The following is a 25,134-nucleotide window of genomic DNA, read 5'->3' on the forward strand; positions in this document are numbered from 1 at the left end:
CTGTCTAGACCTGCTAAATAAAAATGTCATATGAAATCCCCTTGTCCAAGTCACATAAAACGAGTCATGGCCACAAACAATGGTAATATACTACTTTCCAGTGCATTTTTACAGCCTTAGGGCGTTCAGAGTAGTGACAATAACAGCAACTCCCTTGTTACATTTCAGCACTATTTTCGTGTGTGTGGTTAATTAAAAAAAGAGTTTTGTGTGATATTTTATGTTTTCTGTGGAAACTCGAAGCAGCGTGTAAGCACAAGGCGCAATGAGTCATGCAAAATGCAAAGATTACGTATGATCATCTTTTTATGAACTTTTGTCCGAACAAACAATGCAATTATCACTAATGAATAAAAGAGTAACATAACTGTCTTAATAGCAAGTAATAGCTCACCTACTAATTTCAGCGCCACCAATAAAAAAAAAAAAAAAGAATTAGTATGTAGGCTAATATAAAAAAAACTATACTAATTATTAATTATTTAATCATGTTCGTTCTCTCTCTCTCTCTCTCTCTCTAATGGACAACAGGTGTTCTGCAGGACTTCAAAGACTGGCTCAGTCTTGCTCCATACATCAAAGGAGCTTCAAAAGCAACAAGAGACCAGACGCTTATAAACCTAGAGCATTGAGATCAGCTTGAGATGATGAAAATATTCCCCTTCCTGGATTTTAGAACAAGAAATGTGCCTTTCAGAACATTAAATTATCAGTGAAGTCCATTATTATTTTTATTATTATTATTATTTAGCAAATCTATGACTATTTCTATTGTTATATGTTTTTAATCTGAGTGAACCATTAAAGTTATGCGTCTTCCAAGTGTGCTTAGGTGTGATTGTGCATAAGAATAAAAGAGATTTCAAGTGCTAAATATATATATATATATATATATAATTTATTAGTTTTTGCTTAATGGACATGTTAAAAGGAAATATATAAGTTATGCATAAAAATAATTATAAAGTACAACATAACAGTTTTAAGCTTAAAAGACATACTGGGAGGTTTTTAGCTCTAGGTCAGCATGATTCAGAGAGTGTACAAAAATATTCATTCTAAAATATAATATAATATAATATAATATTATATATATATATATATATATATATATATATATATATATATATATATATATATCAAATTACAAGAATAAAGATAAGAATAAAGTCAAGTGTCCCTTAGTATGATAAATAATTAAATTTAGTTTAATATTGACGGGAAATACACTGGAATCAAGAAGCCGGTCCACAGCTGACACTTTTTTTTGCATGTTGGCAATTCTAGCTTTTACATTTATGAGTCTCTCTTAATAATTAATGTGTTAAGACAATAAGTGAAAAATTAAAGAGAACATTACAGGCAATACCTTCATGCGATCAATAGCATAGAAAACAATAAAGCCAATATTAAAGGTCTACCAGACAAATATATGGTTTAGCATAAAACTATTCTATGGAAACACATTTGAGTGAACATGTCAAAGAATATACAAATCTTCCTTTCATTTTCATAAATCTATAGCTTAATGCACTCCTTTTTCATTCTCTACTAAAACAACAGGCATCCAAACTTACTTTATAACTCAATTTATAGTTGTAATGAATTAAAAATATAAGGTGCATTATATTGTTCCCTACATATGTATATATAATTTAAAAATAAGAGAATTATTTTAGAACATATATTTGCTGCATATTTTGACAGCTGTAATTGACTCATTGCATATTTATTTTGGAATCCCACATCTAGAAAATGTTTCAACTCTTTGAACATTGTGTGCAAAGAACACACAACAATTTTCAATAAACTACGCAGCAGCCAAAAGCACTGAATCCCAGTAGTATCCATGCTTTTGTTCACCACACCCAAGGTTTCCTTGACTATAACTACAACCAACAATTTAACATACTTCCTGAACAACTATGGATTGGATAACAGGCATATATTTCTCTTTCTCTTAATAAAAGCAAACTCATGCACAACTAGCACTATATATGTTCGAGGAACAATTGCTTGAAATGAGACAAATGAAAGAAAGTAACTTAATTACGAAAGTAAGCATGTGCAAACAAGAGTGCCAGACATAATCTGTGTATGAACAGATGCAATGTCTAGACGAGACTAATGAGAGGAAGTTGTTTATCAGTAAACAGACACACATTTGCCCATTTCGGGTGCAGCCCTGATCATCTCATCACATACTGATATAGTGTCTGCACACACAAGCCACAGTTCTTGAACAAAATGCCAAACCAGTTAAGACAATGAGTCCACGAATCGGAGCAATATAAAGTGCTTTCTATACAGTGGAATGTAAAAGTGAACAAAAGAGCAGTTGTTTAAATCGCAGCTTTCTAATACTAATGTAAAAAAAAAATGATGATGTTAATAGCACATCTGCGAGTGGAAATTTGCTATAATAATTTGATAAACAAGTGTATGCATTTTTGCTCCACGAATGAAAAAGTTTCCAAAAGAAGCCACAGCTAAACTGATGTGCGTCTCTGAGCAACACTGAGTTTTTGAATGTTTTAAATTAGTGCTTTTGAATGAATCAGTTGAGTGAATGATTCAATGACTCACTCATAAAGACAGTAGTTGTTCTGTTCCTGAAAGAATTATGTTTTAATGAAATCCCTTGTGAAAAGAGTTAACTTGTTGCTATCTACTGGTGTATGTAACAATGCTGGTAAATGTTTTAAAAAGTGTCTTGTGACCTAGAAATAGTGCAACTGAAATAGAACTTAATTTTACTTCATAAACAATCCGAAATCCTTACATTTCAAGTCTCCAAAGATGAGTTTTTCTAGTTTCCAAAGATGAAAGCCCAAGTTTTCATTGTGGTTTCAGACTTTGGACCTCATTGTATACATTCAACAGCCACTCAACAGATGGCAAGCATGTAATTGCTAGTAATCTGCTAAGACAAGTGCTTTCTTTTACTTCAGTATTTACTTCCCTATAAACTTCACTTGATAAGACCGACTACTGCCACATGGCAACATGTGACAGATGGTTTTAATCAGCTTAGAGGTCATCCGACAGAAGACAGAAGCACTGACATTTACATAACTACCTTGACCTTAAAGCGAGAGCTGATAGAAAGCACTAGTGACAAATGCAGCCATTACCCAGTCCTGTGCTCTGAGCTTGAAAGCATCATTAAAAGCATTATTAGAAGCATCCTTAGAAGCATCCTTAGAAGCATCATTTGAGAGTTGGTATTCCCTCACAGTTTTGGTGTAATCAAGTTCATGGGATGTACATTTGTAATTGCCATGTATGTCAGTCGTCATGGTTGGGATGAGTAGGAGACATTCTGTTTGGGTCTGCTGGCATGGCATGATCTTTTGATCGTGTTCCCATTTGTAAGTAGCATGATTGGATTCAACAGGACAAGAGAGGTAGAAGGGGATGCCAGTGGGCACAGAGAGTTGAATCCTTAATGGAGCTGTCGATGCTTGTTGCACATCTCTTCTCAATCTTCCCCCTTAAAAGACATTCGTTAAAGATAGATGCATTATGAAGATGTGTTTGTCAATGAAATAGAGCGAAAAATGATACACAAAACAATTAGATTAATCATATACCTGATTTTTGGTGACATACTCTAGTTAGGCCATCAGCGATGTTTTGTATTCCTCCTCTGGAAAACATTCCATACAGAAAAATATTAAAAACTAAGCTAGGGTGTACAATACCCAAAAAAGACCAAATCTGTAAATATAAATATACTCCTGAACCAAACAATATAAAAGCCTACTTAGTTTGTGATGTGCATCCTTGTTCAGTCCAAGCGCAGTATGGATCACGGGAAAGGACACATTCTTCACAGGAAGCATTGTAATCTTGACATCTCTGCAGATCTAACACAGAAATCTGTCCCGGATATCCTACAAAGAGCTTCCTCTGCAGGCAAAATCAGCAATGTGTGAATGTGCAAGAGAAACTGAATGGAAGAGTCAGTTTAAAGTGATGCACAAGACTGCTTGATTACCTTCTCAGAGTCAAGTTTCATTGAGTGTACAGGTGCTGAACCATTGCACAGATGCGTTTCGGAGATGATGAATGCTTTGGAGCCATCCTCCAGGATCTTAACGATCACTCCATCGTCTAGCAGGAACCAAGAAGCCAAATGGCTGAGTAAGTCTAAAAGAACTAATGAAAGCTTTTGCAGTACAATACTAAGTGCAACTAATGGAAAACTTTTTAGCTCGCATGATGTATGATGGGCAATGAAGTTCTTTTCTGTAACCATTTACAATGTCAGCAAGTGTATGATGTGTAGTGTTTAAAAGTCATGTAATGGATTATAAAGTGGTCATACCATCAAGAAACAAATTTACCATGATCTTTTGAAATAAAATAATGTATTATTTTCGCAAAGTGTGATGTTTTAGTTCGTTTCGGAACATAAAACTTCCTCCGAAGTCCAAAAGGAATGTGGTTTCTGGTTGTGTGTAGCACCTACTGCTCTGCAGAGGTCTATCATTCTTAAGGATCCCATTGTCATACAACAGTGGTTTAAGTTTATAAATGTTTCAGCATACAGTATCTTTCTTTATTAATGTTATAAGCAGACTTCAGTGAGAAAAGAAAACGAACAAAAATGGGTAAGAAGGGAAGTTTTTTTTTTTTTTTCAGAAGTACTGCTATTTCTGTCGATGGGAAGTCACAGAGCAAACATCAGTATGAAGACATCTTTAACCAATACACCGTATACCTGTTGCAAGCAGCAGCACACTGTGTTTGCTGTCATCCGAAGCTTGGACTCGGTCAACAGCTATCTTGGTGAAGTTCTTACTACTTGTGAAGAAAGGTGTGTCTTTTTGAATGGGATGAATCCATTCCTTCATCTCTGGGTGGTCTTTAATGATTTGAAGGGTAGAAATTGGAATGGAACTGCTTTGTTTGACACACTGGAAAAGATTATATGTATAAAGTTATATTTGTTATAATATAATTTCAGTCAGCATTAAGGTCACCAGTTACAACACAGTGAGGGCACAAGTGAAGTTGCAACCATCCCATTGTTACAAAGGCCATGGCTTTTGTAAAATGAGTGCTCATTTCCTCAAGTATAAGAGGACATTTAAAATAGCTATTGTGAGGAAACAATAGCCTTGCTTCACAAACAATGGCTATAATAATACGCCTGAGTAATTCACTTTTGGGTCAAGAGTAAAATGATTGAGGAAGTTGTTGGGCATTAACAATATAGAAAAATAAAGCTTGATAAAATGTGTGTTGAATGTAATTTTGAACTGAAAACGCTTCACTTTAATCAGGTGTTACTCTGTTAATTTGTTTTTATTGAAAATGTATTTTAATTAATAATTTATTTTGAGTATTTTCTGAATTAAGTGTTTCTCTGAACTTTACAACAGACCCCAGACCACAGTTTGATCATAGTTATTTTAAAAACGGTACCACAGTACCAGTGGAGCTACTCAACACTTCTGGAAACAACACAAATCTGGAAACAATACTAGGAATACAGTCATGCTCATGGAAAAGTCTATTTGTGGTGTTGTTGAATACTAAACTGAGAAAACATCTGTTTCAATCATAGTGGTACATTTGTAGTGTAGTGAAGTGTAGTATAAAACCAAAAAAAGCCAAACAAACAGAACTTTGTTTGACTGAGTTTTTTTTTTTTTTTTTGGCTCACCGTTCCTGGTCTTGGGGTGGGAATGGCCTCAGAATAACCTTTGAAGGTGGAATTCTCAAAAACAATATCAAGCTCCGCCAACGAATAAATGCACACAGCAGTAGAGTTCCTATGGCAAATAAAAGAAACTATATACAATACATATACAAATAAGGTGTGGGAATGTATCTCTGATCAGTGGGAATGTATTTCTGAATGTAATTTCTGATCAGTGGCAGCAAAGAAATTGCAAAAACCATCTGAAGTAACTAGATGAATAAAGTTTTTGAACGCCTAGCCTGAAAGTTTGAAGCCTTTGTAAAAGCTTGAAGTTTGAAAGTTTGGACTTACAAATTAGATAAATGTTGATAGCATGCTGCTACCAAGATTTAACACATTTCTAACATGTTTTAACGTTACTAGCATAATTTAACATGATTAGCATGCTGTTAACATGTTTTAGCATGATTATGTTTCTAGCATAAATGTTTCTAGCACATTGCTACAAGTTTCAGCATGTTTTTAACATGTTTAACTTGTTGCTAATATGTTGCTAGCATGATTAGCATGTGGTAAGCATGTTGCTGACATGTTTTTTACATAATTACCTTGTTGCTAGCACGTTGCAAACTTGTTTTAACATGTTGTTAACATGATTTTACATGTTGTTAGTATGTTTCTAGCATGTTTTAGCACGATTACCATGTTGCTAATCATGTTTCTAGCATGTAGTTACCATGTGTATAGCATTATCAGCATGTTGATACCATGTTGCTTGCATGTTTCTAGCATGATCAAGCATGTTCTAACATGATTTCAAATTTTGTTACTATATTTATCATTTTGCTGCTACCATGTTTTAACATTTTGCTAGCATATTTCTAGTATTATCTTACACATTGACGTCATGTTTGATCGTTATTTCACATTTCGTTACTGTTTTAACATGTTTCTAGCATGATTTAACACATTGCCAGCATGTTTTAACATGATATTATTATGATTTAATGCATTATAGCTTATAGCACACTGTTAGCATGATTAGCATATTGTTTGCATTAATTAGAACCTTAATAGTGTGTCTTTGGCTAGTTGCTAGGCTTAGCCTGTTAACTGTCACCTGTCCACTCTGTGGGACGCCTACATTTACTTCACTATATTACAATTAAATCTAATCTAATCTTGACAAACTATATATCGTTGGAAAGGTCTAAGACTCCCAAATATATATCTTACCAATGTTGCTTGCTAAAAATTATGTAGGAAAAGTAATCGATTAATTTATGACAAGAGTGCAACCTCAAAAATCTAAATTATAACTCCAGTTATACACGTGCACTACAAAGTCAATGTTCAAAAATGTGAGTGACAGTTAAGGATAGATAGTACACATGAAACCACTGAACCCGGCTCAAAACGATGTAGTATAAATGCCAGGCCAGTATGTGGCGCTGTAATTCTGCCACAGAGAAACACTAAAAATGGAGAAGACGGAGCATGCACATAAACCTTGTGCGCTGTATACAAACAAAACTCAACAACAAGAAGACGATTTTGCTTTAGGAAAGCTTATAGGCTCAGTAGCTTGTGCAGCATGAACACAAGCATGTAGTCCATAATTATTTATTTTTGAAATGTCAGAAGGTAATGCAGTGTTTACCAGCCGCTGGAGAAGAGCGCATACACTCGTGAATCCCTCCAGTCGTCAGCATGCTGGATGTAAACATCCTGCAGACGGTTAAAATACAGCGACTCTCTTGGAATCCCACACACAAGTCGTGCTTTCAGAAAAGAGGTCCATATGTTCTGGAGTAACTGCTTGGGCCCGCCCTCATCCACCTATGAGAGATTGATGTTTTTACAGTTGGACAATGTTCTGTTGTATGTATTAGGCTGATGTTTTCATTCACAAGCCTTGGAAGGCTTCTACATTTTACTGCACTTCATTTCAAAAACACATCTTCTGTTGCTCATGCTTGGTTTCCAGAATCTGATCTCTGTCCTGCATTCTTGTTTTCTGCTGTAATTGCTTTCAAGTGCTGAATTTGAACCTATACGTGAGCCCCTCAAAGTTCTCCACCTCTTGAATAGTTCATGGTAACCAATCCGTGACAGTCTGATGACATTACAAGATAAAACCATTCATCCTCCTTGAAATGTGTAGGATGATCAAACTGATGTTGAAGGTCACTTTTCCCTGACAATGGTTCTCCCAAGACTTGGTGGGATCATGTAGGAAGCCTCACAAAGAACTGCCGCACCTTTCATACGTAAGTGAGAAACATACCTTACATACTCTGGCCACTCTAGATATCCAAGGATCCGCTTCTGGACTCGTGTCTGAGTTTTTCTCACGAAATAGGACATATATCTTCTCATTCAGGGGGTCATTCCTGCGCTTGGCCAAAAAACTGGAAATAAAAGTAGGTCCTGGGTGGGGTGGGGATAAGACATGAATTATTTATTTACTCATTCCACACTTTTACTCATATCAGTGAACCTCAACCTTACTTTGAAATTCGAAGCCTGATTCATGAGAAGCATATGACTAGGCTGTTTTTGATAGCTGCAGCTTGGAGAAGTAATCAGCAGAGGCAAGATCAGCAACTGATTAAATGTCTCTTGCTCAGCCCACACTGTGCACTAACAGTCTTCACATTCACTAGAATGCATACTAAAGTAAGTTTACTAATTAGAGCTTATGCAGAGTTATGCAAAGTTATATCTACGAGTAACTTAAAGGGATAATTAATCCCAAAATTTGGTCATCATTAAGTTATTCCAAACCTGTATTAAAGAATAAGTTCACTTCCAGAATAAAAAATTTAATCTAACTTGTCATCCAACTTGTTCATGTATTCCTTTCGATAGTCGCAAAGAAATTATAGTTTTTTTGGAAAACATTCCAGGGTTTTTCTCCATATAATGGACTTAAAATGCAAATTCATGCATTATGTAATCATGTTGGAAAGGTCACATGCGGTTAGTTCTTCATCTGTGTACTCCGGTTCAGAAAGGTAGGGTAGGGTGAAAAATCTAATTTTCTCCTCTAACTTTAAAATCGACTGACATTGTCGTTTTACCATTTTTTGTAAAGGACATTTGACTTTCTTTGCACATTTACTTTGTAAACGCTGGGTCGGTGCAGAAGTAATGACCAAATAATCACCAAATTTTAATATTTGGGCGAATTATCCTTTTAAGTCCGATCTAAACTTTCTTTGGGGATATTTGGAGATGTTCTCAATTAGAGAAAAAAAAACAATTTATACATAAATAAAGTATTCGTGTATAGACATAAAACAAGTTTTCTTTTCCTAATTTCAGTGAATATTGTGTAATTCAACCAACCTGAGACCCATTGATCATGCATCCATACGTTGGTTCGTTGTCCATATTTCCTGCGAAACTGCAGCAGGGTGCCATCATTGTATAAAGGAGCTGCCACATAGAGATCTCCATCTGTTTATAACCAAAAAAAGCCTAGATGTTACGTTAAATAAGCAACTACAATCTTCCAGCTTGTTCAAATAGTCTGAACAGATCAAAACTTCAAGCTGCTTGGGCTTCCACACACCTGCCAACAGTGACAAGGAGTTTTGTGAACCTTTAAAAGGTGAGATTCCTGTGCCATCTATAACCTCTGTGGAATGATTGCTTTCTCTGGGAAACTTTGGGAAGAGACATGATTAAAGAACAGAGATATGGCAAGCCATTTTAACATTTATTCACTTGCAAGATATGAACGATAGATGGCCACAACTGAAAATGTAATTACAGATATCAAGAATTAGTATGTATGTGAATAATTATGCAATTGTTTACATCAAAAATTCCCATTTGTACTATTGGAAATGCAATTACTGATATTTAGAATCTGATATTTTACTAGCAAAAAAGTATATTCCAGATCAAACTGTTAATTAACAATATTCATATTCTGGGTATAACTATAACTAAAATCATCTTGCAATCCAGACATTGGTTCTTATGCACATATTTGTATTAGGGCTGTCACTTTTTATTCGATATTTGAATATGAATTCGAACATGACGTGAAATATCTGTAATCGAACTATAGATAAAATATCCGGTTTTTAAAGGGGGGGGTGAAATGCTCATTTTCACTCAATATCCTGTTAATCTTGAGTACCTATAGAGTAGTACTGCATCCTTCATAACTCCAAAAAGTATTTAGTTTTATTATATTCATAAGAGAAAGATAGCGTGTACCGATTTTTCCCGGAAAAACACGAGCGTCTTGAGGCGTGACGTGTGGGCGGAGCTAAAGAATCACGAGCACGAGCGAGTAGGCTTTTGTGTTGAGAGCATGTGGAAGCTGTGACAGCTGTGAAGGCTGAAACTGAACGAGAGCAGCAGCAGCAACGACTCGCTCCGAGCGGGGCTCGAACCCGGGTCTTCGCATGGGAGGCGGACGCACTAACAAGGAGGCAGAGATATTTTAAGCAGTTTTACTCACCGCATGCGGTTCCAACACAAGACCGTGACCCTTTTTCGTTGGGACTGCATCATCCTTAAGAAATAAACGATGTGCAAATCCGGCGTCAAACTGAGCCTTGTTTGTAAAACAAGCATCTTCGAAATGCAGGGAACAAACAAAAACACTTGCACAACTCTGTTGATGCTCTGTAAAAATAAACTCCATCCACTGGTCCCTTAATGCTGTTTCTCTTTTGGTAATCTGTGCAGGGTTGTCTTGCCCTGGCAACCAAAAACACACTCCTTTTGGTGACATTTCGCGACGCTCTCGCTCTGATCAGTGAGTCTGTGCTCAGCCTCTCAGTGCTCTGCTATACGGGAGCGTGCGCTCTTCCGGCAGACGTGCCCTAGGACCCATATAAGGAAATTCCGCTCCACAGAGCCATACTCAAAAAAACTTTCCAAAACTTGTGACAAACCGGAAGGAGTATTTTTGGAACAAAAATACTCCTTCAAATGTACAACTTAATTTTTGAAAATTTGGCCATGTTTAGCATGGGAATCCAACTCTTTAACAATGTAGAAAACTCAGTATGCATGAAATAGCATTTCACCCCCCCTTTAAAATGGCATGTGTAGCACATTTTTTACAGTCTGTGATTAGACCGTTTGTTTTAGCGTAGGCCCATGACCAAAAAAAGGGAATAAAAGCTAGTAACTTGAGCCAGGCACGTCTGTGTTGTACATTGTAAATAAAAAGAGAGCCGCAGTTAATCCAGATCAAGTTGATAGACTGGTGTTTCTTGCAAACAATATTAAGAAATGAATTAGGCTAGGCTATATACCTTACTCCTGCTGCTGTTGTAAGTTGTCACGTTATTGTTTGTGCCTGTTCTGAATCATTTTTTCTTTTCTTTTTTCATTTAGCCTTATGTTGTGGGATATGCATAGTGGCACTTCATATAAATTGATATTCTAAATTGATAACCTGCTGTTTCAAACATTAAGTAAATAATAAAAATTATTCCAGATAGTCCTGTTTATGACTCACTGTTAAACATTTGTGATTGAATTTGATGATGAACATTTGCGCGCTCATGTTCGTTATTTCCAATGTAGGTGCGCGGTATGCGCGCTCATAATGAAAGTGGCGCGGTTGCGATGCGCACACGGTGCGACGTACTCATTTTTTCCAGGCGCGTCCGCACCGCATCAAGTTAAAAACATCTAAACTTTTCAGAGAGCCACAGGTCATGTGATAAGAACTAACCAATCAGCCTCATCCTTTCCTGTAACAATGTTGAAAGCTCAGCCAAGATGAAGGAACAGCTGACCATAGCTATATTTGGATTACCATTTTGAAATAAATTTAGTAGCAGAGCTACTGCAAGAGATTATCAGTGCTGCAAAACCATTTATTATTTGCTGAAATTTCCGCATCTTCATGGAGAGAGCGGGTCATGGTTGCTTAGCAACAGCAGACGCCTCAGGAGTGCAACTGCCCGAGCGCTTTGGAGAAGGAGAAAGAGGCGCGCCTAGCGTTTTCCACAGGTTTTTAGGTGCGATATGTGAACGGCCCCTTAGGCTATGGCGTTTCTTTTTTATGCGCTTGGGGGGCACGTAGATATTCGAATATATTCGAATACATTGCATGATATTCGATATCTGTTCGAATTTGATTTTTCTGAAAAGTGACAGCCCTAATTTGTATGTACAAATGCAAACAGTCACACATAAATGATTATTAATTACAGTTTTCACAAAATTTTATTATAAACTTACACTAAAAAGTACAATCTGAGACTATACACCTGCAAAAATGCAACCTGTAAAATAGGCAAATGCGAGGTATGAAACATGATTACATATAGTCTAAGCGTGTATAAAAAACGGTTTGCTGTGTTTTGTTTTGAGAAAGTGCAAATTTTTGAGAGTTGTGTTTAGATTTTTCTCAGGTTTTGCATTTTTGTGTGTGTGTTTTAGGTAAGGGAAATGTTTGTAAACTTACCAAATAACGTCATGGCAGTAAATTACCAGTAACTTTTCAGTTTTATCTACAATGTGAGTATCTAATGAGCACATGTTTTCTGTCTGTTGTGAATCTGGTGGTGATTTATGAAATATTAATGAATGAGGCATGTTGTGAGCAGGCACAAAATTACACATAAAGCGTTATTCAAAATAGAACTCAGAATTCTAACAGATCTACGCTTTTTCTCTTACTAAAAAAAAAGAAAACCTCCAGGCAATGTTTAGAAGAATATTTGCGTTAGCAGACACTCAGCCAAAGATGTTGCTCTGTATATTTATTTCTTACCAGTTTCCAACACATTGGCTGCTCTCCATTTGTTCCACATACAAATGTGTAGTTCTGGAACCTCTCAATTACTGTGACAACATTTTCACAGGAGCTCTGTATAGATGGAGGGATATCAATAAGATAAGGGATATCAATAACTCAATTTGTTATTTCTTTTGTTTCTCTTCTTCAAAAGAATTATAAAACTTACCTCACCACACCTTACGTTTGGATTCAGAGTAAAGTTCTAAAAAATAAATGAAATACATAAAAATGTTAATATTTTATTATTATCTTGGTCACAAAATCTGAACTCTCTGCAATATTTATTTTAAGGTTATTTTAAATTCAAAATATAATACTATATGTACACAATTATTTACCTAAATGTGTATAAAGCAACCATGGAGATTACTTTTAATCACTTATCAATTACACAATAAACATTTTAATTATTTATTGCAACTATAGCAACAGATTGGACTTGTCTATGGAAATAAATCTTTCATCGACACCTGAAATAGACCTTTAGAAATAGACGTTCAATATGGATACAGCTGTCTGTGTGCGTCACAGCCTACAGTTACTGAAATATATAATTTAACGTAGTCTAGACTTACTAATTTCATCCAGAAAGGGCAGGGTTAGAATATCAGTTTGGGCAATGCTGAGTTACTTCTCCAATTTATGATATTCAATGGTTTACACCCCAACTTTATATATTTATTTATTTGAAATAAAATCATGATCAATATTTATAATCAATAATTATAAATGCATTGTGAAATGTCCCATATAATGTACAGACATAATAACCAGTTCCAGTTTAATAATTACCTCCACAATCTGACGACTGTCTACATCAAAATGTAGAACATCGTTTATTCCTCCAACAAACAGACGCTTTGATCCTTCCTGATTAAATAAGACTGTATGACTGTAATTTCTGTTGTATAAAAGTGCATCATCTGAGAAAGAAAAAAAAAGTTATGTTGTTTAGAAAGATCTAATGTTTAGAGATATTGTTTTAATTGATTATTTAAAACAATTAAAGTCTACTATATACAGTACATGCATTTCTGAATAGACTACTATCAAAAAGTGTAAATGACTAGAGTAAATAATTAAAATAAAAGTCTGATTACAGAGGATGTCTAGTTTATTTTCAATGTTGGAAAGGTTACTTTGGAAATATAATAGGTTACAGATTACAAGTTACCCTATCTAAAATGTAAAAACTATTTATAATGTAACTGATTACCTTTTTTTAGTTTCTAATGTTTTTAACTGTTATTTATTTATTTAAATTATTTTTAAAATCAGGTAGGCTTAACCTTACAGTAGTAGGCTACTCAACACTGATTACTGTCTGACTTTAGAAACCCTTCATCACTCGAATTAAGATTTTAATAATTTGAATTTAAAGCACAGCCACCACAAAATCAGATTTTTAGGTAAAATACAGATTTAAAAACGACAATAAATAGTTTGCATATGCATAAACCCAAATAGGAAATCAAATGTATCGAATAAGCATGAGTCCTGTTTTTTATACCAAACTCCTGAAACACTGCTGTCAAATTTAGAGCAGTCCATGTAATTTATGAAAGAAATCAATTAAATTTGCATTTGTGTGTGTGTGAAAATATTCAGATGTAGCATAACATCCTTCCTAACTAGTTCCTCCTCAACACTGTTTATTTTATCTTAAATCATCTTACCTTGTTTTAGAGTTAATCTCGGATTATAAGAGCAAAAGACGCAATGGAAGCACGCTCCATAAATAAACCAAGGATACGCCAAAATCCTTTTGATGTGGACAGAGAAATATTGTCGTTTTAGGATCATAGTCCTGAATTTCATCTGCGCAGAACAATACGATGTAATCTCTTCTCGTATCCTCCAGGTTCTGAGCGCTTCCCATCTATCAGAAGTAAACCACGCCCCCCCTGCTTTGTCATCGCTAAATGCCGGTGTTGTGCCCTAGGGGGTAATAATTTGGCAGGGGGTCAAAATAATGCACAACACCTGTGTTTATTCTCTTCAATTGCTCGCTGACGGAATACATGGCGAATTCTCTCGTTATAAACAACAAACAGCAGATGCGTGTATGAAGCTGTAAGATATTTATTTCAGAGTGTAAACAGCTTCAGTGGTATTAATGGTAGTTTTCTAGAGTGCTTGAACGACTGTCAGTGAAAATCGTTTTTTGAAATAATCATTTTCTGTTTGAATGTTTTAAATTGTGATTTATTGTTGTAAACTGTTTTGCTGCGCGATTTCAAAAGGTAAGTGAGACTTAATCGTAACGTTAACTTGATGACCCATATACAAACGTAGCGGTTTGCTTTTAAATATCATCATTATATACATATTTTCCAACAATTGTAATTATAAAAAGTATACTATATAATATAATAATATGCTACACTGCAACACTATTACAGCCAGTCCAGTAGGTGCACCGCAAGCTAGTTTGCCGCCGTTACTTACCACAGAAGAAGAAGAAGAGCAGCTGACTGACTGGATATATGTAAAAATGGTATTATTCATTTTTTTGAACTATAGCGCTGTTTATTCTGGTTTCAAGTTTGAAGCCATTACAGTGATAATATGTGTCCTCTGTGATTAGTGAGGCAGTTCTATAGACGTAAACATTCATAATGAATTCATTTCGCTGCTTTCTTTTATTTCAGAGGTTCCGCTTTTGTGGAGATCTCGACTGTCCTGACTGGGTCCTTGCAGAAATGAGCACCTTAGCTAGGATGGTAAGTCTAACTTTAATATCTGTAATTTTGTTTGTCTTGATACTTTGTGTGCAAAACGTAATGCAAGTCATTTTCTTCACAGTCGAGCGTAAAGATGAAACTTCTGTGCGTGCAAGTCATTAAAGATCTGCTCGATGAAGACATCGATGTAAGACAGCACTCGTGTTATAATGTCTTCTAAATAGATATTACTCTAACTGACCTATAATTATCTGTTTCCAGTATGACAAAGTTTCAAAGCTAACCTCAGACGCAAAGTTTGGTGAGTGAATCACAGTTTTAGGTTCATGTGATCTCAGTGTTCATGGGATCTCAGTTGGAAATAAAATGTATGACTATAAATCAAGTTAGGTATTCACAATATGTTTCTGGCCAGAACTGATTAGCTTACCTTTTTTTGTTATGGCTGATACCAAAATTTTATATTATATATATTAAATAATGAAATATGAAATCAAATATAAAAACTAAAATGAGTAGTTTTTAATACTAAAGAATTATATTAGAGTGTCATGTTTTAAATAATACTAGGAAACATTTATAATCCAAGTACATTAATGGATTTTTATTTTATTTTTTTTTAAAGAAAAATGACTCCTGGGAAAATATATTTTTTATTGAATTGTTTATTTTAGTTTTGTTTATTGGTGAAATAATACTGTTAAGACTATTTTAAATCTTATTATTGTTGAGTTTGCCATGAATTATTTGACGTTGATGTCAATCAATCAATCAGTTAATCAATCAGTCAGTCTAAAAGTGAATTTAATCACAAAATTATAATGTACACTGTGAAAAAAGGATATTTGAGATTTGCTAAAGACACATTGAACAATGTTATTAAATTATTAGTGTTAAGTGAACATTAGATAATGTCAAAGGTAATTTAAATGTAAAAATTAAGGAAATGAGCAGCACAATTAAATATCCATGATATAACTTTTAAAAGTGATTTATAAATAAAATAGGTAAATGAATAATTTATTGATAATTACGATAACTTCTTTAATTTTGGCTGATAACTGAAATGGTACCAATATTTTATGCATTCTTACATAAATGTCTTGTCTGTTGGTATTTTATGCTTTATATCTTGCTAATTTGTCTATTTTTTCTTTTTTTTTCCAGAAAGCGGAGACATTAAAGCCAGTATAGCAGTGCTGAGTTTCATTCTGTCCAGTGCTGCTAAGCATGACGTGGACAGTGAATCTCTCTCCAGTGAGCTTCAGCAGCTCGGCCTCCCTAAAGGTAAAGATACAGTGGGTATAGAAAAGAATCACCCCCTTTTAAAATTATAACATTTTGTTGTTTTACAGCCTGAAATGAAGGACACAGTTTTTTTACCCAGCTGTATTCACTAAGTGAAATATATAACACTAACATGTCAGAAAAAAAAACAAAAAAAAAACAGAATCGCTGAGTTGGAAAAAGGATCAGCCTCCTCCTAAAAATTGTACACAGGGGCATCTGACTTTCAGCTTAGATCAGCTGTGGTAATTTTGATTTGCTCAGCATGAAAACAGCTTTTCTGGAGCATTTCAGTCCTTGGTAACTGCAACTGAAGCAAACAATCAACTATGGATGTCAGAAAATCTCCTGGATAAAGCCGGGGACAGGCACAAGTCAGGAGATGGATACGAACAAAATACTTAATCAATGCCTAGAAGAACAATGAAGTCCGTTATTAAGAAGTGAAAGGTGTCTGGTACAACACAGACCCTGCTTTGATCAAGATGTTGCTCCAAACTGGATGAAAGAGCCGTAGGAAACTGATCAGAGAGGAGAACAAGAGACCTACAGCAACTCAACAATTTAATGACAAAGAGTGTTCTTTGTGTGCATATGACAACAATATCACAAATCCTCCACAAATCTGGCTTGTATGGGATGGTTTATAAGAAACCTCAACACCAAACGATATGTCTGGCAGAAATCCAATACATGATGTTCTAGTAACAAGATTCGAGAGGACCGCGTCAGATACTTAATCAACATAGGTGGACCACAATCTAGTAATCAAAACCACGGTATAAATATTGCTGACTTACCTCTATCCATTTACAGTTTATCAGCTGGTTCGCTCTGTCTGTCATCTTATCACAGACCCAATTTTCCTTCCAACGAAGAGATCTATACCGGGGATTTTTTTTCAGATCTGCCACTTTTTGCCGGACCCATGATCACTCCTACCTCGCCAAACACAGCCGCCCAGCACCATTAAGCATTATCACAACAGCTGCTCTTCTCGCCAAGCCACACGTTGTGGCCAATAGACCGCGCAAAGCCCTGAGCCCACGATCTTCCCGCTCAAGACCGGGCTCTCCTTGAGCGCTGGATCGCAGCAGCAACAGGCTTTCAACCAGCCTGGGCCGCACCCCAGTTCTCACCGCAGCAAGCCTCTCTCGCTTCCCGTCGTCACTCAGCCTTTTCACCGCGGCCACAAAACGTTTACCTTTCCTTCTACGCCCGGAGAGGTTTACTAATTTGAGTAGCTGTGAGTAGGAAGCTCCCATCGGATGTCGGTGAGAACCTCCCGGCTAGACAAACTTACCTTTCCATCCTTCGGCCAGCGAGGCTTACCCATTCAATGCGTGTGCTCCCAATGGATGCCGGTGAGAACCTCATAGTCAGACAACCTTTCCTTTTTACAGCCGACTTTTCCATTGTGGGCTATCCAGCTCCTCACATCTTTTCCCCTCGCCTGGCGAGGCTTAGCCGTTCGATGTTCTGAGATGATACCCCATCGGATGCAGCGAGAGCCTCTCCGCACTGGTTTTCTTTTCCTCTCCCCGTCTGGTGAGGCTTACCTGTCTGATGCGTGTGCTCCCCTCAGATATCAGCAAGAGTTCTCCCAGTCGGGTTCCACACTTGCTGCCTGCAAGCGAGTCTCATCCATCCGATGCCGTGAGTATCAACCTCCTGTCGGATGTCGCAAGAGTCTCCTTGATGGTCAGCCCAAAAAACCTTATCTGCCAAACCGAGAGGACCCAGACGTCCGTTGTCCTGAGTCTTAATCTCCAGTCGGAGGCTTCATGGGCTTTCTCGGTCAGCCATTTGCCCTTCGCCCTCTGAATAGCAGGAGCTTATCAGCCAATAGGGCCTGTACGCCGACACCGTGACCTATTCCAGTCGAGGCAACTCGGGCCCTCTCGGTCGGGCTATACAACCATGCTGCTCCTCCTCATCGGCCCGTAGGGCTCACTGTTCCAACGCTGTGAGCTACCATTGAGCATTGGCTCGAGCCCTACTGACTGGGCGCCTCTAACCACATAGTCCAGTACCTGCAACCTGTAGGGCCTACCCTTCAACGCTTAAGTCGCTCCCACTGGAGTACGTAGGCTCTTCCGGCCTGCCAACAAGATGACTTCTCAGAAAAATAAAATCAGCCCCCGCTAGTACTCAATGCTATTTTGGGGGGCTTTCTTAATCTGGCGGATGTCTTCCTTGTTCATTTGCCTTTTGGGGGGTACTCTAGGTTCGGGCCATTCCCGAGCTCAGAGCCCTTCCCTGGACAGCACGCCAAATACGTATAACATACCTAAGCCAATTATATGTAAGCATGTACTCGTGAAATTATGTTCTAGTAACAAGAAGGGAGGAGCGCATCAGATACTTAGCCTAAACAAAAAAGATGGACCACAATCTAGTAATCAATACCATAGTATAAATATCGCTGACTTACCTCTATCTATTGACAGTTTATCAGCATCCCTCCTCCACCCCATCTCCTCACTTCGAGTTCACTTTATAAATAGATGGGGAAGGGGGGGTACTCTAGGTTCCGGCCATTCCCGAGCTCGGAGCCCTTCCCCGGACCGCACGCTAAATACGCATACCATACCTCAGCTAATTATATGTAAGCACGAACTCTTGAAAGCTCAGCATCCAAATGACAGCATTCCTGCAGTAAAGCATGGAGGTGGTGATCTCCTGTAATGAGGTGTTTCTCTGCAGCAGGGACTGGAGTACTTGTCAGATAGTTGTCAACAGGAAGGTGGTTTACCTTTCAAACATGACAATGACCCAAAGCAAACCTGAGCACACAGTGGTTGAAGGAGAAAAAGGTGAATGTCATTGCATGGTCTAGTCAGAGCCAAGACTTAAACCTCCTTTCAAAATCTGTGAAATGATCTGAAGACTGCAGTCCACAAATGGACACCATCAAATACTGAACTTGAGCAGTTCTGCAAAGAAGAGTGGACAAATATTGTGAAACGTGTTGGTGTAATATCTTTCAATTGAATGTTATCAGTTACACTGAGTAAATACAGCTGGATAAAACAAAAACGGTGTCCATCTCCATTTCAAGCTGCAAAGTTATACTTAAAACTTAAGACATTTACATATCTGTTTTTAGAGCACACCACTGGACTGTGTAAATCATATGAGGATAAACACGGCGCTCTACAGGAAAAGTTAAGGGAGATCAGTTTGCGCTGTGAGTATTACTGAAAAATGGAAGAAAACAGAAATACAGTCCAGATCATTCTCTGAAATGTAATATTGTGATCCATGTTAGTGGGTCGTCTGGAAGCAGTGAACTGGCGGGTCGATTACACCTTGAGCTCCAGTGAACTGAAGCAAGTGAATGAACCCACAGTTCAGCTCAGACTTCAGGCTCAGGACCCCGAGACAGACTCCACGCAGACCACCACTGTCTCCATCACCGCTGACAAGTTCAGAGTACTGCTAACAGGTGACGGAGTCTTTCTCCTTGTGGAATCAGTAAGATTTATATATTTGAATTGCATTTAACATTTCCATCCATTCGGTGTAATCACTTCACATTTCATCACTTGCTCACAAACGGATTCTCTGCAGTGAATGGGTGCTGTCAGGATGAGAGTCCAAACAGGTAGTGATAAAAAAAAAAAAAAAAACGTAATCAAAGACGTGAAAGCTGCATGTTTGGATGGAAATTTTGTGTTCAATTCAAATGCATAAATCTTTAATTTAGACTTAAATGTTTTTGAGTGTATATTGTATTATGCATATTGTAAATGTCCTTGTTTTTGTTTTCCAGAACTCAAACAAGCACAGACTATGATGAATGCACTACAGTGAACCAGTCAGCATTTGTTGAATTATATTGCTGAAATGTGTACAGAATCTGTTCGTGTTTATAAACTGTGCTTCTAAAAAAAAAAAAAAAAAAAAAAATCTTAACATTTATGCATTTTGTAAGCTCTTCACATAAAATGTTGACTAATGTTGTTGCTCAAATTGAGCAACCTTTTTTTGGGGGGGTCCAAATGTCACTATAAATGGAATCTTGTTGAATCTTGTAAATGGAATGTGTCACTTGTTTATCTGTGTCATCCAGCGAATAAACTGCTATTAGTGATTCATCTCACCTCATGTATTTGAATTAAATATGTTAATATAATGTGCATTTTTACACATGTATTATTAAAATGAAAATACTAATAAAGTCATAATTAAAATTGTGTATTTTTATCATATTGCTGCATATTTCTGGACCCTCGAAGATACTTATGATTTATTTGATTTAGTGTTTTTTTTTCTACTAATGAATAAAATGAGAATACTATGGGATAGCCTATCTTTAAAATGTAAATGCTATTTAGAGTTTATTCCATTTGAATAAAACAACAAAACCAGTCTTAAGTCATTGGGGTATATTTTTAGCAATAGCCAAAAAAAAACAAAAAACATTGTATGGGTCAAAATGATTTATATTTCTTTTATACCAAAAATCATTAGGATATTAAGTAAAGTTCAATGAAGATATTTTGTAAATTTCCTACAGTGAATATATCAAAACATAATTGTTGGATTATTAATATGCATTAAGAAAGCATGTGGAAAATTTCAAAGGCAATTTTCTCAGTATCTTAATTTTTTTGCATCCTCAGATTCCAGATCTTCAAATAGTTGTATCTTGACCAAATATTGTCCGATCCTAATAAACCATACATCAATGGAAAGATTTTTTATTCTGAAAGTTAAATAAATAATTGATGTATGGTTTATTAGGATCTGACAAGATTAAGCTTTAAGATGATGTTTAAATCTCAATTTCGAAATAAATAAATCTAAGTTCAAAATCCCAAATTTACATTTAAGGCTGGTTTTGTATTCCAGGGTCACAAATATTAAGACTGTTCACGGGTTCCCAGAGTAAGAAATACCTATAAATAAACTGAAAAAAATCCCATGAACCTCCTGTGTCAGTTTCATAAAGAGTAGCATGAGTAGCCAGATTATAAAACAAGCTTGAGGAGCAAAGGTTGGTGTACGATTCGCTTCAGTTCATTTAATCATCAATTAAGCATCAATTTATGAACTTTGCATGTAGCAACCTATGCATTTACTTGCTTAGCACTTGCAGCAGACTTTTCATAACAGCATTGTTCAGCATGAGGGAAAGATTTCCTGAAATCTAGCACAGAACGCCTGTCAGATTCTTTTCATTAGTTTTCACACATATATGTATGTATGAGTATAAATGTGATTATTATCCACTTATTACTGAGGCCGGTTACACAATGGCTGCGTGGCGCGAGCGTGGCGTTTCTTCTGCGTGTCAGTTGCGTGAAGGGGCGCTGCACAAGATCCTGGGCCCTATACATAGGCAGTCCTCACATAGGCTCGAGCCACACGGAAAACGCGTGCATGATAGAAATAGAACCGACGCCTATTTTTCACGCGACGCGCTTTTTCCAGGCAAAATATTCTAGGAAAATATGTTTATATGTCATTTTGTACACAAATACATATTAATTCATGACATTTTGATGTTTGAAAGTCTATAGGTTGACATAAATTCAGATATAAATGTAATTTAAAAACTAATTATCGATTTTCAAATATTGCACCTGTCAAACAGTCTATTTTGCTGTCAAAACTTCTTCATGACAACAATATAAACTTCTTTTTTTTTTACACACCTACACCTACGCCTACTGATAAAGGACACCGTCAACAGTATTGACGGCAAAATAGACTGTTTGACAGGTGCAATATTTGAAAATCGATAATTATTTATTTATTTTTTTAATTACATTTATATCTGAATTTATGTCAACCTATGGACTTTCAAACATCAAAATGTCATGAATTAATATGTATTTGTGTACAAAGTGAAATATAAACATATTTTCCTATTATATTTTGCCTGGAAACGCTTCCAACACGCACGCGTGCCGCGTGAAAAATAGGCGTCGGTTCTATTTCTAGCATGCACGTGTTTTCCGCGCGTCTCACGCAGGCAGTCTGCAAGCTCTAACCTGTTAACATGGGAGCCGAATTAAAAACAGACACGCCACGCAGCTGAGACACCTATTAGAAAAATGCGGGAAGAAAATCAATCAATTTTTCTAAATATTTACAGGCTGTAGAGGTGAATTAAGCTCAATTTCCCCTCATAAACCTATAGAAAATATAAATATATTAGTTACTAACAATCCTTTTCTCCCAAACAAGTGAACTCAACAAACTCATAAAGATTGAGGCTGTTACCAATTTGGTCATAAAAGCGTTCCTTTCAGTCTTTTTATAATTTATGTCTATTCATATTGGATGTTTATGTAAAGATTATTCCTAGAAAAAAATGTATTGAAATGCATTTAGACTTTTAGACAAATTGGGGTTCGACATTTAGTTTGAAAACAATTTAGTTTGACATTCTGAGGTTTAAAATCTGAAGGTTAAGCACCTCTGTCCACTTGTCACCTGTTGAAAAAAAGTGTTATTTTGTACATGATTTTCTGTAACGACAACTGAACCCTTGCTTTCTTGTATTAAGGTTTTTAATTCCCTATCTTCATTTCCTGTTCAAGAATGCCAGAAGGCCATGAATTCATTTGGCCAGCCTGTATGTCAGTGTTTTTCCACTCCACCTCAGTAGATGACCTTCCGAAACATGCCCATCTGCAGCCCACGCAGTGTTGAGTTTTAAGGACACCCCTCAAATTTGGTGGCTGGCAGTCAAATGGGATCTGGCAAAAAGACAGAGGGCCTTGTGTCATGTTTGAGTATGAAAGCTTTAGGTGAGGGAGAACTATTAACTGTGACAGTGTTTTACAGTGCATTAAACTGTAAAGAGGCAGTCATGTTTACCATTGCTTCATTCCAATAGGGATCGGGAGTTTCCTATCAGTGTGAAAGACCTCAGCTACCCTAAGACTTTGCCCATTTTCACTTGAATGCACCACCCTGACCAACAGAAAGCTGCTTTGTTTGAAAGTGAACTCTTCATGTACTATGCTTCATAGCTACACTGTTGACAAGAGACTATGGACCCATGCATGCATGCTGTGACCACAGTCATATTGTAAACATCAAATATTCCATATAAATTTGTAAAAAATAGTTTTAAAAAGTTGTGTTTTATTTTTAGATATTAATATATATAATCTCTTAGTTTGACCGGCGCCACTCATATAATGTTATGTCATGGGAATTAAGGTCAGTGCTGTTATTGGGCAAAATGCGACACAGGTTTTATAGGTTACATTGTTCTCAGTGGTGTTGGAATTTATATGAAAGTGTAAGTTTACAGTGCTATTGGCTTATCTGTGATCCCTTAAACGGCATATTTATCTCTTTCAGGGAGAGTGTTCTTTCAAATCTGTCTGACAAGGCATTTGACAAACCCACCTGTGAGGTGCTCTTAAATCAGAAGTATTTCAACAGGATTCGCAAAAATCTTCGAGCAGAGATTTTGTTCAGGTAACTTACTTTCTAATGTTTTCCAGATTTCAATCACTAGAGATGCAACGGTCCACTGGCCATCAATTGAAAACGGCTGTTTTTTGCTCCTAACATGCATTCTTTTTTGCTTTATTTTGTCCAGTCTTTATAATTACCCAAAATGCCCCTTACGAAAACTATGTTTATTCAAGTGTGCTATTAATATACTTATTTTAAACTAAAAATAGGAAAAGTGTTTTTTTAGTATTACTTTTTATGTACTCCTCAGAAATATACTTAAAATGACATTTAAGTAAACTTGACTTATACCTACAAAAAGTCTAAATGTATTAGAGCTATACTCCTAGAATCTGTTTTTTTTCATTATTATACAGTAGAGGGCGCTAGTACACATCTGTACAGAATTTCCAAAAAAACACAAGTGAAGAATAAAAAAGAAACACCAGATACTAACACATGTAACATGATCATCTGACATGAAACAGCACCAAATCTGTAACTTTATGGAATAAAATGTCGACCGATGAAGAGGTAATTTTAACAGTTAAGTTTTGGGGTGTTGATCGACTTGACATTCTGAGTCTTTTTTAGCTTTTTTACGGAGCCCTGCACATGACATGCAAGAAAAAATAAATAAATTGAGCGCATGATTTACTTATTCATTCCTTCAATGTACTAAAACGTGCACACGATTATTGAGTTCCCTCGATTTAGAGGTAAAATAGTTGTGTACTCAAAGTTTGCTACTGTTACACTTAAAGTATAAAAGTATACTTTTATATACTAGAAAATGGGCCAATTTAGTCCTTTGGAGTATTGAAACAGTACACTTACAAGTATACTACTAAAACACTGATATATGTTTACTTGCTACATAAAGTACACTTAAAAATATACTTGAACTTTACTTAAGTTTACTTAGTAAAGGGGGCAAGATATCTTGTCTGAAAAGAGAATGTCAATGTCCTTTTGTGGTAAAATTACATTGACATAATTTGATTAAAAAAAAATACTGTCGTAGCCTTTGTTTTACTCATTACATAAATTGATTGCATAACATATTTTAAAGGATTTCATATATTTTAATTGAATGTAATACTACAAAGCTGAAGTCAAACCATTCTGTTTATGTTTTTTGCTCAAATTACAACAAAACAACAAAAACTATTTCTAATTGCATTTTTTGTTCATATACGCTTTCATTCTTTTTTGTCTGTTGCTTAAAGGAAGCCGCTATCGCAGTAAGCCCGATTTGCTAAAAATCATGAACGGGTGCATTTCTAAATTAAAATGTATTT

General features: G+C 36.2%; 2 protein-coding genes across 2 annotated transcripts; one reads left to right on the forward strand and one right to left on the reverse strand.

The window, feature by feature from the left end:
* Positions 1 to 1,179: 1,179 nt before the first annotated feature.
* On the reverse strand, positions 1,180 to 14,314 carry LOC127946631 (semaphorin-7A). The gene is made up of 14 exons (XM_052543320.1): positions 14,114 to 14,314; positions 13,230 to 13,360; positions 12,604 to 12,639; positions 12,411 to 12,506; positions 9,231 to 9,324; positions 9,005 to 9,115; positions 7,941 to 8,083; positions 7,314 to 7,492; positions 5,675 to 5,783; positions 4,727 to 4,922; positions 4,001 to 4,116; positions 3,767 to 3,912; positions 3,594 to 3,649; positions 1,180 to 3,493 (listed from the first exon to the last, which is right to left on the reverse strand). Exons 1-14 carry the CDS (start codon positions 14,253 to 14,255, stop codon positions 3,087 to 3,089), a joined length of 1,962 nt encoding a protein of 653 aa, XP_052399280.1. The 5' UTR covers positions 14,256 to 14,314; the 3' UTR covers positions 1,180 to 3,086.
* A 145-nt stretch (positions 14,315 to 14,459) lies between these two features.
* On the forward strand, positions 14,460 to 20,609 carry LOC127946633 (COMM domain-containing protein 4). The gene is made up of 9 exons (XM_052543322.1): positions 14,460 to 14,680; positions 14,840 to 14,934; positions 15,089 to 15,160; positions 15,243 to 15,308; positions 15,383 to 15,422; positions 16,289 to 16,408; positions 19,518 to 19,598; positions 19,680 to 19,856; positions 20,184 to 20,609. Exons 2-9 carry the CDS (start codon positions 14,932 to 14,934, stop codon positions 20,222 to 20,224), a joined length of 600 nt encoding a protein of 199 aa, XP_052399282.1. The 5' UTR covers positions 14,460 to 14,680; positions 14,840 to 14,931; the 3' UTR covers positions 20,225 to 20,609.
* The last annotated feature ends 4,525 nt before the right edge of the window (positions 20,610 to 25,134 follow it).

The sequence above is a fragment of the Carassius gibelio genome, chromosome A25 (assembly GCF_023724105.1).
Source record: "Carassius gibelio isolate Cgi1373 ecotype wild population from Czech Republic chromosome A25, carGib1.2-hapl.c, whole genome shotgun sequence".
In the NCBI taxonomy this organism is placed as follows: Eukaryota; Metazoa; Chordata; class Actinopteri; order Cypriniformes; family Cyprinidae; genus Carassius; species Carassius gibelio.

Coding starts and splice junctions, on each gene's coding strand:
- LOC127946631 (XM_052543320.1), bottom strand. CDS start 14,255: ATGAAATTCAGGACTATGATCCTAAAACGACAATATTTCTCTGTCCAC. Junction 9,116..9,230: donor CTCCTTGTCACTGTTGGCAG/GTGTGTGGAAGC, acceptor GGTTATAAACAG/ATGGAGATCTCTATGTGGCA. Junction 4,923..5,674: donor CCACCCCAAGACCAGGAACG/GTGAGCCAAAAA, acceptor AATCTTTTCCAG/TGTGTCAAACAAAGCAGTTC.
- LOC127946633 (XM_052543322.1), top strand. Junction 16,409..19,517: donor GCAGCTCGGCCTCCCTAAAG/GTAAAGATACAG, acceptor ATCTGTTTTTAG/AGCACACCACTGGACTGTGT. Junction 19,857..20,183: donor GTTCAGAGTACTGCTAACAG/GTGACGGAGTCT, acceptor TTTGTTTTCCAG/AACTCAAACAAGCACAGACT.